General features: G+C 43.2%; 3 protein-coding genes across 3 annotated transcripts; all 3 read right to left on the bottom strand.

Moving 5' to 3' along the window:
• Positions 1-1,480: 1,480 nt before the first annotated feature.
• LOC139354683 (uncharacterized) lies at positions 1,481-6,966 on the bottom strand. The gene is made up of 4 exons (XM_070998925.1): positions 6,765-6,966; positions 4,653-6,698; positions 4,154-4,589; positions 1,481-1,637 (listed from the first exon to the last, which is right to left on the bottom strand). Exons 1-4 carry the CDS (start codon positions 6,964-6,966, stop codon positions 1,481-1,483), a joined length of 2,841 nt encoding a protein of 946 aa, XP_070855026.1.
• A 41-nt stretch (positions 6,967-7,007) lies between these two features.
• LOC139354682 (uncharacterized) lies at positions 7,008-7,877 on the bottom strand. The gene has a single exon (XM_070998924.1). The coding sequence runs from the start codon at positions 7,875-7,877 to the stop codon at positions 7,008-7,010; it is 870 nt and encodes a 289-aa protein (XP_070855025.1).
• A 2,662-nt stretch (positions 7,878-10,539) lies between these two features.
• Positions 10,540-15,361, bottom strand: LOC139354681 (uncharacterized). The gene is made up of 3 exons (XM_070998923.1): positions 15,272-15,361; positions 10,818-12,540; positions 10,540-10,754 (listed from the first exon to the last, which is right to left on the bottom strand). The coding sequence occupies exons 1-3, from the start codon at positions 15,359-15,361 to the stop codon at positions 10,540-10,542; spliced, it is 2,028 nt and encodes a 675-aa protein (XP_070855024.1).
• Between the last annotated feature and the right edge of the window lie 31 nt (positions 15,362-15,392).

Here is a 15,392-nt window from a genome sequence, read left to right as displayed (position 1 = left end):
TGAGACGGTGAGTTAGTGAGACATATAATATGCTGATCAGCCATTCTCATATGCAGTGGGTGCTACTGAGCGCCTGGTACTGTTCCCAACTTGGCTACTGCTTGATTTGTTGGGTGTGGTCATGTTGAGTACCTTTGGGTACGAACAGTGACGTTGTCCGTGCATGGCGACTCAGCGCTTCCACGTGCTTCATTTGTACTCCTGGACGATGAAAAACTGTGCAGTTGTACTCTGCAAGTGCCATTACCTAGCGACTGATTTTTTTTTTATTCAAGTCCTTCATCTGCACGGTCTTGTTTAGAGAGTCGCAGTCTGTATAAATTTTAAAGAATGTGCCCAAAAGATAGACTCGAAACTTAGAGGCAGCTTCTACAACGGTTAAGACTTCTAGTTTATAGCTAGGATATTCTCTTTGAGCCGGCGTCGTCTTCCTGCTCATGTAGTAAACGGGATGCACATGACCATCTTCCGGAGATTTCTGCATCAGAACTGCGCAGAATACGTCCTGGGAAGCGTCCGTATGAGTTCCTGTGTCCTAATCTTGGTTATAAATACTTAGGACTGGTCCCTCCGTAAACTTTCTCCTCAGAGAATCAATCGCCACCTGCTCATGTATTCATGTTTCAATTTTGGTGTCCTTCCTAGTCATATCTGTGAGCGGGTTCGCAATTCTGGCATATTTGGGAATAAGTTTTCGAAAGTACCCAGAAAGCCCTACAAAACTTTGAAGTTGCTTCAGAGTTTGAGGGTTTGGAAACATCACAACTGCGTCAATTTTTTCAGTGCTAGGGTATAATTTCCTGTTTTCAATAATGTGACCCAGAAATTTTATGCGTGTTTGAAGAAATGCACATTTTTTCATATTTAACTCTAGGCCATACTCCTCGCATGTTTTGATTACTTCTTTAAGGTTCAGCAACGCCTCTCTTTTGTCGCTCGAAGGGATGACTACATCGTCTAAATAAGGCAAGGCGATGTCTCTTTGAGTTAGAGGCCGAAAAATGACATTGATATCGCCGGGGGGTGAGGTGTATTTGCGACTCGACTCAGCAACGGCCCCATGAAAAAATACATTTTTCAGGTCAATTGTGCCGAATATATTTACGTTCTGGAGTCGATCTAATTGTTCGTCTATAAGAGGTAGTGGGAAGTGGTCCTTAATAATTACCATATATATGCGTCTGTAGTTGATTTTACCTTCAGTTTGTTATTAGTTTAAGAACTTCCGTTTGTGTACCCTTACTGACAACTTTGCTTATATTGAGTTCATTTTGAGACAATACATCGATTTTCATTAAATGGAATGCACTTTTCGAACGCTTGAACCATTACGACCAAATAAATTATAAATATAAATAAAAATAAATTCCCCGATTTTTAATTTTATATTGACACAGTTGTTTTGCACCACGTAAAAGTTCAGAAAATATTCATTTTCGTCGATTTCAATTGAACGCATGAAATGACCTAAAGGGCAAATTTAGCTGTCACTATTACCGACTCCGATTATAAAAATGGCACAGCTTTCGAGTTTTGGCCTCTTTATCTCGTTGTACACATCTTCGCGTATTATGTTAAACTTGCTGCCCGTATCGAAGAGAGCTACACACTTTTTGCCGCCAGATGAAGCCTCCTTGCTGGTGATGTCGTTATACACGATTCAAATTGGATTTCTTTTCAGCCGGCTTTGCAGTGACAGCACTTAGGGCATTTCTTTTTGTTGTTGAAGACGTTGAAAACGTGACCCTTTTCTCCACAATTGTAACAAACGCGTTCTTTTTTGTAACTTTTTACTGGACCGTTTTGGTTTTTTATTAAACTAACAGATTTCGGTTTTTGTTTTTTACCTTCCGTTTGGTAGTCCTTCCTTTCGATGACGTTTTGCATTTGGGCACTGTTAGAAACTTGCGAGTTAAAGAGGTTACTTCTTTGAGGATTTTCCTTATCTGCTGACTCCTCGCCAAACGATAACAAATCACGGTTATTTAGGCTTTCGTTAATATAAGCAATTTTTCGCATGTATTCATCACTCTCTTTGGTAATGGAAAAACCACTAAATTCGCGAAGCCGCTTTCGGGTGCTTTTGTCTTCTTCACTTTCAAACACGAACTTGTGTAAAGCAACAATGCTAGATTTGCGTCTCGATCTGAGAGCTCCGGCTATAATTTCACTAAGTTGCGGCGTTTTGGCTCAGAAATATTTTTAATTTTCTTTCACTGATCAGAAAATTTGACTCGTTCTTTCTGACCTCACGGGAAATCTTGACTTTTTTCCGGGAAGCCCTAAAAATGTGGGGTTTTGTTAAAATTTATTAGGATATTTAGTTTAAGTTTTAGATTATTATTTACAGCTTCACAAAAATATAATGTCTATAGGTTTTTATGAGTTATTTTAATTCGCGAACGTCGTTGCTCCCGTCTGTTGCGTCGTCTTCGGCTTCTTCTTTCAAACTCTGTGGCTCGTCCGTTGCCGCTCGATATAGTTGTCTCGTCCTTTTTGCTGTCGTCGTCGTCTTTTATACGCTACCGTCGTTATTGCAATCCTTTTTAAGTTTTCGTTTCACTGTTTGACCGGTCAAAATAAACTCGTCGTTACTTTTCAAAAAAAACTCGCCGTTACTTTTCAAAATAAGCACTCGCATAGAGCAGACACATAGTTCCCACATACTGTCGTGACGATTCGCACCCGATCGTCAAAGTTGAGCAGAAGTCTACTCTGGGGGTCTTTCACACACTTTGTAATAAAAACTCGAAAATATGTTGAGCTTCACCAGTTGTATTCATTTGTATACATTCAATCTTTGACTTTTTGCTAACTTTGATTTACAAATTAGGAAATATAAAAGCTCGGTTATAAACGCGACCAGCATCTCCTTATGTCTTCTTCGTAATGTTGTGCTGCTAACATTAGCAGCAGAAATCTAACATTCGCTGTTAAAACTGCTGTTGTCCACTGCATCTCAGAGTCGCCAGAAAACAGCTGTCCAGCTTCTCCTAATCGACAGAAACACCCGTTCATGCCGCCCCCAATACTGGACCCAGTATTCAAAGCCTTAAACCATGCTTAACTCTGAAAAGGTAAAAGTGTGTTATGGAGTGAATGCGGGTATATTCAAAGGTGCATGGGTTGTGTACTTGGGCTAGACTCTTCAGTAAATCTTGGCAAGGGCAAACGACAAATCTTTGACACAGACCTCATGTAAATACCCGTTGAGGTCTTAATTGTAGCTACTCGAACGAGCCCGTCGGCCCCAGAATGTAAGTCGATGATTCGCCCTAATTTCCAGTCAGAAGGACCAGTTCGATCATCCTTGATGATGATCATGTCGTTACGCTGAAGATTGTCAGTTTCGTGGCGCCACTTGGGGCGCGCCTGCAGATGAGATAGCCAATCTGCACTCCATTTTCTCCAAAAGAGGCGAAACATCCTTTGACCATTCAGGAACTCTGTGTTTAATGAAGAATCCTTAAGACTAGGCTCAGGGAGTGACATCATCGAATCCCCGATTAAAAAATGTGCAGGGGTGAGAGCTTGCAAATCATCTAAATCAGACGTTAAGGGGCATAATGGCCGAGAGTTCAAGCACGCTACTATCTGGACAAGAATGGTAGACAGCTGCTCGTACGTCATTCGAATCCCATTAAACGATCGATAAAGATGGGTTTTAACAGCTTTTACGTTGGATTCCCAGAGTCCTCCAAAGTTTGGACTATGTGGAGGATTGAAATGCCACTGAATGTTTCGACGAGTAAGTTCAGGAACTACTGTCTCTTCAATTACTTTATAGAATTCATTGGTCCACAGCTTTAGAGACTTGTCGGATGAGATAAAGTTGGTTCCACAGTCGCTGTATAGATGTTGACAAAAACCCCTACGTCCGATAAAACGCTGCAGCGCCCACAGAAAATGCTGTGCCGACATTCCCGTGACTGCTTCCAAATGAATCGCTTTGCTCGCTAAGCAAATGAAAACTGCAATGTATGCTTTATAGCAAGTGTGACCTCTGAATCTGGATGACTTTATCTCAATCGCACGAGTGTAATCAACTCCAGTTGCTTCGAACGCCCGTTTGGGCGGATTGACACGGTGTGCTGGTAAATCTCCCATCAGTTGGCTTGATGGTGACGGCCGGTGTTTGAAACAGGTTACGCACTGTCGCAGAATCCTTTTTACTGCCTGTTTACCGTTGACGATCCAGAAAACTTGATGAATTGTAGATAAAGTTAGTTGCACACCGCCATGTAAGGTGTTGTGATGAGCGTTCCTTATAACCAAAATCGTCAAGTGGTGGACCTTTGGAAGGATTATTGGTGTGCGTTGAGACATGGAGAGCTGCAAAGCATTCTTAAGTCTGCCTTTAACTCTCATGAGCCCCTCATCGTCGAGAAACGGTGATAGCTGACTGAGTTTGTTGTGTTTGGATAGAAATTTGTTGGATCGTAGTCTTGATAATTCTTCCGAATAGACTTCTTGTTGAACCATCCGCACCAGTGCGAACCAAGCCTGTTGAAATTCAGATACCTGAATAGGGCCGGTGAGTCTATCCGCTTTTTTGTGACGAGTATTATAAATGAATCGTTTGACGTGGTCTGTAACGAATAAGAGTTTATTATAGGAGGAATATGATTCGATAAATGGTTGCACTTCTATACAAATGTGGGCTCCGATGTGCTTTAAGGATTGCTCTCCTAAAACAAGTTCTGATTTTGGGGACTGAACTGGATTGACTGGCCAATGCTCCTCTGAAAGATGCAGCCAATGTGGTCCGTTCCACCAAAGCGTGTGGTGTTTCAGCTGGGAAGGGGTGAGTCCGCGTGTAGCACAATGTGCTGGGTTTTCTTGCGTAAGAACATGTCTCCACTGCGATGGCGAGCTTGCCTCCAGGATTGCTCCAATTCTATTCGACACAAATGTCTTCCAACGCCTAGGGTCGCCGCTGATCCAATACAGCACTATCATTGCATCCGACCAGTAGTGTACGGATATGGTGTGATGTGATGCTTGAAGTTGATTGACAATCCAATCGGCTAATTGTGTACACAGCAGGGCTCCGGATAACTCAACTCTCGGAATTGTTAGCGGCTTAACAGGTGTGACTCGACTGCGGGCGGCTAATAAGTTAACCTGCACGGAACCATCCGTACAACTAGCTCGAAGATAAGCGCATGCTGCATACGCCGTGGATGATCCATCACAAAACATGTGTAGTTGCAGCGTCGAGACATGCCTTAAATCGAAGCCTAACCACCTAGGGATGTGTATCTCTTCAATGTCGGGGAGCTCTTGAATGAGCTGTCGCCACCGCTCGGCGAGTTGATCTGGCAATGGGTCGTCCCAATCTAATGATGCGGGGGGCTCATCCTTGCGCTCGATGCGAAAACTCCAAACTTCCTTCAACAGGATTTTCGCAGCGATGATCACTGGTGCCAGGTATCCCAACGGATCGAATAAGCGTGCTACTGTGGATAGTATAGAATGTTTGGTGAATATAGGATTGAGAGAAAACTTAAGATTAAAACCAAAACCATCTTTGTTTGGATGCCAATACAACCCTAAAGTTTTAATGGAGTCCTTATTGTCTATCTCAAAAATGCTACTGTTAAAGAGATCTGTAGTTGGGATGCTTTCTAAGATATCTGGATGGTTGGATGCCCACTTCTTGAGCTCCATGCCTGCTGATTGCAGAGCTGCGATGACATCATTGCGAATTTTTAGAGCTCCGTCGATGGTCTCGTGTCCTGTTTGAACATCGTCCACATAGATTTCTTTTTTAAGGACATGCTCGGCCAGAGGATAGCGTTCGCGCTCGTCGGACGCAATCTGATGTATGACTCGAATCGCCGTGAAGGGTGCCGAAGCAGTGCCAAACGTTACTGTAGACAAAAAATATTCCTTGATGAGTCCCTTTTCATCGCGCCAGAAAATTCGCTGATACTGGGCATCTTCTTCATGCATATCTATGCAGCGATACATTTTCGTTATATCGGCCACGAAGACGTACCGATGGAGACGCCAGTTGAGTATAACTCCTCCAAGATCGTTTTGTAGGGCGGGACCCGTGCATAAAATATCATTCAAAGACCTCCCGTTAGACGTTTTGCACGAAGCGTCGTATACGACGCGCATCTTTGTAGTTAAACTGTCGTCTTTGATCACAGCATGATGTGGAACGGTGCACGCAGAGATTGAGAGTTGCCTTTGAGCGTTGATCCTAGTGTGTTCTTCCTCACTACCTTTTACCTCTTTTATCTGCTTTAGATCAAAGTACTCTTGAATAGTGCTGGCATACTGTTGACTGAAATCTGGCCGATGATTAAGTTTCCTTTCTAGGGCGTGGAAACGGTTTAACGTTTTTAAAGGCAAACGAACTAGATATTTCCCATTCGGCTGACGGATATGAGTTTGTTGAAAATGGTCTTCACACCATTTTTCCTCTGCGTTGAGTTGTCGTGTTGTGGAGACCTGATCCATTTCGAAAAACCTCTGTACCATGTTGTTTAGGTTTGCCAAATTACAACGGATGGAGATTGATGTCGTCTGGGCTGCTTCAGCTGGTCCAAAAACTATCCAGCCCAGCTGTGTGTTTTGTGCAATTGGTTCTGCAACCGTCCCTTTGCGTATGTCCGGAAGCATTAATTGTGGGATAATGTCGACACCGATAAAAAGGTCAATGCGACCCGACTTGAAGAAATTAGGATCTGCAAAGGATAACCCTTGGAGATGTTTACAGGACTTAATGTTTACATTTTGTTTTGGTAAATGACCTGTTAGTGATCGAAGGATGAAGGCTGAGGATACGTAGGCATTAAAATCCGATCCTGAACATGAGATTATGGTGAAGTCGGTGCTGTGCCTGCACTGATTATGCGAAGTATTACCAATTCCCGTGATCTCAGCTCGAACAGGATGCCGTTTGAGTCTAAGCGCTTGAACGATGTTTTCCGTGATGAGGGTGCATCGAGCCATGGTCGATGAGAGCTCGAACTAAAGCTGACTGCCCAGTGGAGTTATTTACGATCCGAACCAGTGCAGTAGCAAGAAGTTGAGTTCAGATGGGAGGCAACTGCGCTGAAGAGTTGCGTTGATGGTGCATTTTGTACAGCGTCTGCGCTCCGACCAGAGTCGGAAGTATGCTGTCGGGATACTCCAGGAGTCAGTGAAGGACTTTGTTGAGCATTCGGGAAATGTAACAAAGTGTGGTGCCGTTGACCACATTGCGAGCAGTTTCGGTTGCTGCTGCATTGACTGAGAGAATGGGAAGCACTAAGGCAGTTGATGCATGCCTTCGAGCGGTCGACTATAACCTTTCGCGCGAAACAATCCTTGGCAAGGAAGTCCGGGCACCGTCTTAGAACGTGGTTCTGTTGGCAGAGCGAGCACCTGATGGATCCAGACTCAAGAGTACTGTGGAAGCTGTGTCCCCTAACAGTGGAGTTTCCCGATGGTCTGGTTGTCTGGCGATGGTTGGTCGATTGTATAGATGATCTAACTGGAACGGCTGGTTTCCTACTCTCAATTAGGTCGATGCTGACCAGTCGATTGTGAAGAAACACCTCCAGCTTTGTGAAGGTGGGGATTTCCACGTTGTTGCCCAGGGAATGTTCCCAGGCCTGTGTTCTGCTGATAGGCAGCTTTGTGAGTAAGTGATGTACCAACCAATGATCACAGGAATCAATGGCAATGTGTAGTCGTCGGAATTCACTAATATATACATTTGCCAAGTTTAACAAATTCCTAAGGTCCACCGCGATCTCCTTAGACAGTGGCTCGATTCCGTACAGTGCATTCATATTGTACATGAACTGCAGTCGCGTGTTGTTGTATCGTTTTACCACAAGGTTCCATGCCACTGAATAGTTGGTTTCTGTTAATGCCATATGGTTTATATCCTGGTCTCGTCCGTGCGGTAGTGCTTGCTTCAAGAAATGAAATTTTTGAATGTTTGAAAGAGATTGATTTTCATGTATTAGCTGCGTAAAGCTGTCATAAAAAGATGGCCAATCCACAAAATTTCCTGAAAAGTGGGGTACGGGCAATTTGGGCAGCTGAATTGTGGAAACAGGAAGGGGCACAAGGGTGTTGTTTATGGATTGATCACCTGATACCTGTATTGGGACTGGAAACTTGGTTTCGTTTTCATCGGCGAAAGAACAATAAATGTGGCTGTATGCTTGCTCAAAATTGTCTTCAACAGCATCCGCAAAATATGGATGCGATCGTGGACATTGCTGTAAAATGAGTGCTTGATGATTTGTGTAAAATTGTTTTGAAAGCTCGTTGAGCTTGTTGAGGCGAAACTCATAGTAGGATTTAGTTTTCTTTATTTGACCGTCCTTTTTAGCATTTTTAATTAGTTGGGTCAACCTGGAAGATAACTCCATCTGCATTGCGTACATGTCTGCAAAAGGCTCGACCACAGCCAAAGGTGCCGAGTTCTGTTGTGCCAAATCACTACCATTACTTTCATTTTTACCCATTTTAATGTTTTTCTATTGCACTCTGCTTTGAAAAACCATGCACAAATACTCTCACAAACACACTCACCTGTTTCAGTCGTTCCGCTCGTGTTGCGATCAAGCTTTGAAGGAAGGGGACGGCAAACTTCACGAGACTAGTGTGTCGCATGAGATGGCAATAGGCATGGGTTGAATCCGCTATTCTCCTCGACTTCTTGATTCCTCCGTTATTCGAGGCTCCGTTATGGCGATGTACGTTGCAAAGGTTGCGTAACTTTGCTGGTTTAAATTAATAATAGATTTGCAAACAAGTAAGGACAAAGATTGAAGTATGTTTACAAATATTGGAAGCTGATGAAGTTATGAGTGTATGTTCCCCTCATGGGCCACCAAAATGTTGATTCGCACCCGATCGTCAAAGTTGAGCAGAAGTCTACTCTGGGGGTCTTTCATACACTTTGTAATAAAAACTCGGAAATATGTTGAACTTCACCAGTTGTATTCATTTGTATACATTCAATCTTTGACTTATTGCTAACTTTGATTTACAAATTAGGAAATATAAAAGCTCGGTTATAAACGCGACCAGCTTCTCCTTATGTGTTCTTCGTAATGTTGTGCTGCTAACATTAGCAGCAGAAATCTAACATTCGCTGTTAAAACTGCTGTTGTCCACTGCATCTCAGAGTCGCCAGAAAACAGCTGTCCAGCTTCTCCTAATCGGCAGAAACACCCGTTCAAGGACCCAGTATTCAAAGCCTTAAACCATGCTTAACTCTGAAAAGGTAAAAGTGTGTTATGGAGTGAATGCGGGTATATTCAAAGGTGCATGGGTTGTGTACTTGGGCTAGACTCTTCAGTAAATCTTGGCAAGGGCAAACGACAAATCTTTGACACAGACCTCTTGTAAATACCCGTTGAGGTCTTAATTGTAGCTACTCGAACGAGCCCGTCGGCCCCAGGATGTAAGTCGATGATTCGCCCTAATTTCCAGTCAGAAGGACCAGTTCGATCATCCTTGATGATGATCATGTCGTTACTCTGAAGATTGTCAGTTTCGTGGCGCCACTTGGGGCGCGCCTGCAGATGAGATAGCCAATCTGCACTCCATTTTCTCCAAAAGAGGCGAAACATCCTTTGACCATTCAGGAAATCTGTGTTTAATGAAGAATCCTTAAGACTAGGCTCAGGGAGTGACATCATCGAATCCCCGATTAAAAAATGTGCAGGGGTGAGAGCTTGCAAATCATCTAAATCAGACGTTAAGGGGCATAATGGCCGAGAGTTCAAGCACGCTACTATCTGGACAAGAATGGTAGACAGCTGCTCGTACGTCATTCGAATCCCATTAAACGATCGATAAAGATGGGTTTTAACAGCTTTTACGTTGGATTCCCAGAGTCCTCCAAAGTTTGGACTATGTGGAGGATTGAAATGCCACTGAATGTTTCGACGAGTAAGTTCAGGAACTACTGTCTCTTCAATTACTTTATAGAATTCATTGGTCCACAGCTTTAGAGACTTGTCGGATGAGATAAAGTTGGTTCCACAGTCGCTGTATAGATGTTGACAAAAACCCCTACGTCCGATAAAACGCTGCAGCGCCCACAGAAAATGCTGTGCCGACATTCCCGTGACTGCTTCCAAATGAATCGCTTTGCTCGCTAAGCAAATGAAAACTGCAATGTATGCTTTATAGCAAGTGTGACCTCTGAATCTGGATGACTTTATCTCAATCGCACGAGTGTAATCAACTCCAGTTGCTTCGAACGCCCGTTTGGGCGGATTGACACGGTGTGCTGGTAAATCTCCCATCAGTTGGCTTGATGGTGACGGCCGGTGTTTGAAACAGGTTACGCACTGTCGCAGAATCCTTTTTACTGCCTGTTTACCGTTGACGATCCAGAAAACTTGATGAATTGTAGATAAAGTTAGTTGCACACCGCCATGTAAGGTGTTGTGATGAGCGTTCCTTATAACCAAAATCGTCAAGTGGTGGACCTTTGGAAGGATTATTGGTGTGCGTTGAGACATGGAGAGCTGCAAAGCATTCTTAAGTCTGCCTTTAACTCTCATGAGCCCCTCATAGTCGAGAAACGGTAATAGCTGACTGAGTTTTGTTGTGTTTGGATAGAAATTTGTTGGATCGTAGTCTTGATAATTCTTCCGAATAGACTTCTTGTTGAACCATCCGCACCAGTGCGAACCAAGCCTGTTGAAATTCAGATACCTGAATAGGGCCGGTGAGTCTATCCGCTTTTTTGTGACGAGTATTATAAATGAATCGTTTGACGTGGGCTGTAACGAATAAGAGTTTATTATAGGAGGAATATGATTCGATAAATGGTTGCACTTCTATACAAATGTGGGCTCCGATGTGCTTTAAGGATTGCTCTCCTAAAACAAGTTCTGATTTTGGGGACTGAACTGGATTGACTGGCCAATGCTCCTCTGAAAGATGCAGCCAATGTGGTCCGTTCCACCAAAGCGTGTGGTGTTTCAGCTGGGAAGGGGTGAGTCCGCGTGTAGCACAATCTGCTGGGTTTTCTTGCGTAAGAACATGTCTCCACTGCGATGGCGAGCTTGCCTCCAGGATTGCTCCAATTCTATTCGACACAAATGTCTTCCAACGCCTAGGGTCGCCGCTGATCCAATACAGCACTATCATTGCATCCGACCAGTAGTGTACGGATATGGTGTGATGTGATGCTTGAAGTTGATTGACAATCCAATCGGCTAATTGTGTACACAGCAGGGCTCCGGATAACTCAACTCTCGGAATTGTTAGCGGCTTAACAGGTGTGACTCGACTGCGGGCGGCTAATAAGTTAACCTGCACGGAACCATCCGTACAACTAGCTCGAAGATAAGCGCATGCTGCATACGCCGTGGATGATCCATCACAAAACATGTGTAGTTGCAGCGTCGAGACATGCCTTAAATCGAAGCCTAACCACCTAGGGATGTGTATCTCTTCAATGTCGGGGAGCTCTTGAATGAGCTGTCGCCACCGCTCGGCGAGTTGATCTGGCAATGGGTCGTCCCAATCTAATGATGCGGGGGGCTCATCCTTGCGCTCGATACGAAAACTCCAAACTTCCTTCAACAGGATTTTCGCAGCGATGATCACTGGTGCCAGGTATCCCAACGGATCGAATAAGCGTGCTACTGTGGATAGTATAGAATGTTTGGTGAATATAGGATTGAGAGAAAACTTAAGATTAAAACCAAAACCATCTTTGTTTGGATGCCAATACAACCCTAAAGTTTTAATGGAGTCCTTATTGTCTATCTCAAAAATGCTACTGTTAGAGAGATCTGTAGTTGGGATGCTTTCTAAGATATCTGGATGGTTGGATGCCCACTTCTTGAGCTCCATGCCTGCTGATTGCAGAGCTGCGATGACATCATTGCGAATTTTTAGAGCTCCGTCGATGGTCTCGTGTCCTGTTTGAACATCGTCCACATAGATTTCTTTTTTAAGGACATGCTCGGCCAGAGGATAGCGTTCGCGCTCGTCGGACGCAATCTGATGTATGACTCGAATCGCCGTGAAGGGTGCCGAAGCAGTGCCAAACGTTACTGTAGTCAAAAAATATTCCTTGATGAGTCCCTTTTCATCGCGCCAGAAAATTCGCTGATACTGGGCATCTTCTTCATGCATATCTATGCAGCGATACATTTTCGTTATATCGGCCACGAAGACGTACCGATGGAGACGCCAGTTGAGTATAACTCCTCCAAGATCGTTTTGTAGGGCGGGACCCCTGCATAAAATATCATTCAAAGACCTCCCGTTAGACGTTTTGCACGAAGCGTCGTATACGACGCGCATCTTTGTAGTTAAACTGTCGTCTTTGATCACAGCATGATGTGGAATGGTGCACGCAGAGATTGAGAGTTGCCTTTGAGCGTTGATCCTAGTGTGTTCTTCCTCACTACCTTTTACCTCTTTTATCTGCTTTAGATCAAAGTACTCTTGAATAGTGCTGGCATACTGTTGACTGAAATCTGGCCGATGATTAAGTTTCCTTTCCAGGGCGTGGAAACGGTTTAATGCGATTTGTCTTGACCGGCCGATCACCTGTGTGGGGTCAAACAACGTTTTTAAAGGCAAACGAACTAGATATTTCCCATTCGGCTGACGGATGTGAGTTTGTTGAAAATGGTCTTCACACCATTTTTCCTCTGCGTTGAGTTGTCGTGTTGTGGAGACCTGATCCAATTCGAAAAACCTCTGTACCATGTTGTTTAGGTTTGCCAAATTACAACGGATGGAGATTGATGTCGTCTGGGCTGCTTCAGCTGGTCCAAAAACTATCCAGCCCAGCTGTGTGTTTTGTGCAATTGGTTCTGCAACCGTCCCTTTGCGTATGTCCGGAAGCATTAATTGTGGGATAATGTCGACACCGATAAGTAGGTCAATGCGACCCGACTTGAAGAAATTAGGATCTGCAAAGCATAACCCTTGGAGATGTTTACAGGACTTAATGTTTACATTTTGTTTTGGTAAATGACCTGTTAGTGATCGAAGGATAAAGGCTGAGGATACGTAGGCATTAAAATCCGATCCTGAACATGAGATTTCGGAAACATCTCACTTTAGTTTGAGAAACTAAAGGAGAGAGGGTATCAACGCATGGGAGGCAGATTGTCAATTCCATTGTTGGATGATATCGGTCTTCAGGTACAACAAGAGCGTCAATTCTAGATACCGTGACTTCAGACGGGTCTGAAACAAACACAAGATCTAGTTGTCTATTTAATGAATTCCGTATAAAGCTTACTTGCTGTAACGATAATTCTAGAAGACCATCTACAAAATCATGGGCGGATAGAGGTATAGCGACTAGTGAGTCAGTAGGAGGAGACCAAGAAATATCAGGGAGATTAAAGTCACCCAAAACAATCAAAAGGTCACTGTTAGAAAGAAGGGATAGAACAGATTTTATCGCAGACAGGTGGTGCTCATAAATTATTAAATCAGAGCCAGGTGGAATATAGGAACATGTAACAAATATTGAGAATGATTGCAAGGAAACTTTCACACTAACAAATTCAATTTCATTAGGAGTATCAGAGTGAATTCTCTCGGATGTTAGGCTAGTGCTAACGGCAATCAGCACACCACCTCCCCTACGTGATGAGCGATCGGTCCTATAGGCATTAAAATTGTTTGACAGAACTTCATTGTCAGATATCTCTGGTTTCAGCCAAGTTTCCGTAAAAGCCAAAATATCAGCAGTAAATGCAGAGGAGTCAGCATAAAGCTTGGGTAGCTTCATATTTAGTCCCCTAACATTTTGATAAGCCAAAAATAAACTTTTTAGTTTTTTGGCGCAGTGGAAGGTCTGTTATTTGTTCTCGGTTTATTGGGAACAAATTCTTTTATTACTAAATCATCATTAAGCCAAAAGTTTTCAGAGAGTAGTACCTTAAACACATCAGGCGGAGCAAATATTTTAAACGACGATATACTACGAGCATATGAAAATCTAAATTGCTCAACTGAAATATTCTCGGATGGGAATTTTTCACGAATAAATTCCAAAACATCCTCAGATGTGGTATCTGGGGTGAACCTCGAAACAAATAATTGTTTTCTTTGTGGAACAACTGATAATTTCTTACGTCCCCCAGCAGCAGATTGCACCTCACTAAGCTGAGAGCCAGAAACGGTAACTTCTGTACCTATAGATACGGTCGGCACCGTAGCCGGCACTGAAGGTTTTTTTACCGCCCGACCTCGAGAAGCAGTGACTTCACCTAAAACAGCTGTATCCATAGGCGCAGTGGGTTCACTTACCACAGTGTCAACAGAGACTGCTGCAGCTACCAAGTTCGGATTTGGGGTGGATACCGTGACCGTATTAACTGCCGCTAAGCTGGTTTTTTTACGTTTAGGCGACTCAGTTAGTAATTTTTTATTATTAAATTGGGCACAAACGGTATTGAACCCCTCATTGAGCTGTTTAAAAGCACCAGAGAGATTCAAAAGGCTGTCTCGAGTCTGCTTCATAAAGCCGCTCATCTCAACAACCATTTCCTTGCATGATCCACATGACCACATGAGTCCAGAATTCTGATCAATGAAGTCTTTGACTCTACCAGTAAATCCTGCACATTTAACGTGCATTATCGACTCGCAGAGCCAGCAGAAAATAAAAGGGTCTTTAGTTGAAGACGAAAGATTACAATTTTTCTTAGAGCAGACAAGAGCCATTTTAAGGAAGTTAAATAAAATAAAATAATATATGAAAATACGTCGAGTAAATTTGGCACTGGGATCAAATTCCAAAACCACAAAGGCACAAAACACGAAAAAAATAAGAGCGCGAGATCGCGTAATAATTTAAATGTAAGAGAGCACGAGAGAAAAAAATCTATCGATTGAGCGTTGCTTGTGGGACACTGACAACTTTACGCAGGAACAGTTACAATGTAAAGCAAGCAGGAGAGAGAGAGAGAGAGACAAGAGAATAGCACACCAAAAGTCTACCAGAAATTTGGCAGGTTCAGAGAGAGTTACAGTTATAATATAGAGCGGGAGAGAGAGTGAGAAGTTTAGTGAGTATAAGAATTACACTAACAAAGCTAGGAGATTAAACAAATCTAATATAAATGTTAAAATAACTATAATCACTGGGAGAACTAGTAAAAAACACTAAACACACTAACCCAGCGGTTAGACTAAGCTTTGTTAATAAACAAACACAAAACACTCGCAAAAGAATCACAGAATAGACAAAAATTCAGAGCACAAGAGTAAACACAACCGTTCACAAGCGACGCTAAATCGTTTTGCGAAGTATTACCAATTCCCGTGATCTCAGCTCGAACAGGATGCCGTTTGAGTCTAAGCGCTTGAACGATGTTTTCCGTGATGAGGGTGCCTTCCGAGCCATGGTCGATGAGAGCTCGAACTAAAGCTGACTG

This window comes from Drosophila suzukii, unplaced genomic scaffold (genome assembly GCF_043229965.1).
Source record: "Drosophila suzukii unplaced genomic scaffold, CBGP_Dsuzu_IsoJpt1.0 scf_13, whole genome shotgun sequence".
Lineage (NCBI taxonomy): Eukaryota > Metazoa > Arthropoda > Insecta > Diptera > Drosophilidae > Drosophila > Drosophila suzukii.
The sequence above is the reverse complement of the archived record's forward strand: the minus strand, read 5'-3'. Positions and strand labels throughout refer to the sequence as shown.

What these genes read in the sequence shown, in the direction of transcription:
- LOC139354683 (XM_070998925.1), bottom strand. Translation starts at nt 6,966, where the DNA reads ATGGCTCGATGCACCCTCATCACGGAAAACATCGTTCAAGCGCTTAGA. An exon ending in CATCCTTCGATCACTAACAG is followed by an intron (nt 6,699 to 6,764) that starts GTCATTTACCAA and finishes TATCCTTTGCAG; the next exon opens with ATCCTAATTTCTTCAAGTCG. An exon ending in GCACATCGGAGCCCACATTT is followed by an intron (nt 4,590 to 4,652) that starts GTATAGAAGTGC and finishes TATTCGTTACAG; the next exon opens with ACCACGTCAAACGATTCATT.
- LOC139354682 (XM_070998924.1), bottom strand. Translation starts at nt 7,877, where the DNA reads ATGGCATTAACAGAAACCAACTATTCAGTGGCATGGAACCTTGTGGTA.
- LOC139354681 (XM_070998923.1), bottom strand. Translation starts at nt 15,361, where the DNA reads ATGGCTCGGAAGGCACCCTCATCACGGAAAACATCGTTCAAGCGCTTA. An exon ending in AGCTGAGATCACGGGAATTG is followed by an intron (nt 12,541 to 15,271) that starts GTAATACTTCGC and finishes GACCCCACACAG; the next exon opens with GTGATCGGCCGGTCAAGACA. An exon ending in GCACATCGGAGCCCACATTT is followed by an intron (nt 10,755 to 10,817) that starts GTATAGAAGTGC and finishes TATTCGTTACAG; the next exon opens with CCCACGTCAAACGATTCATT.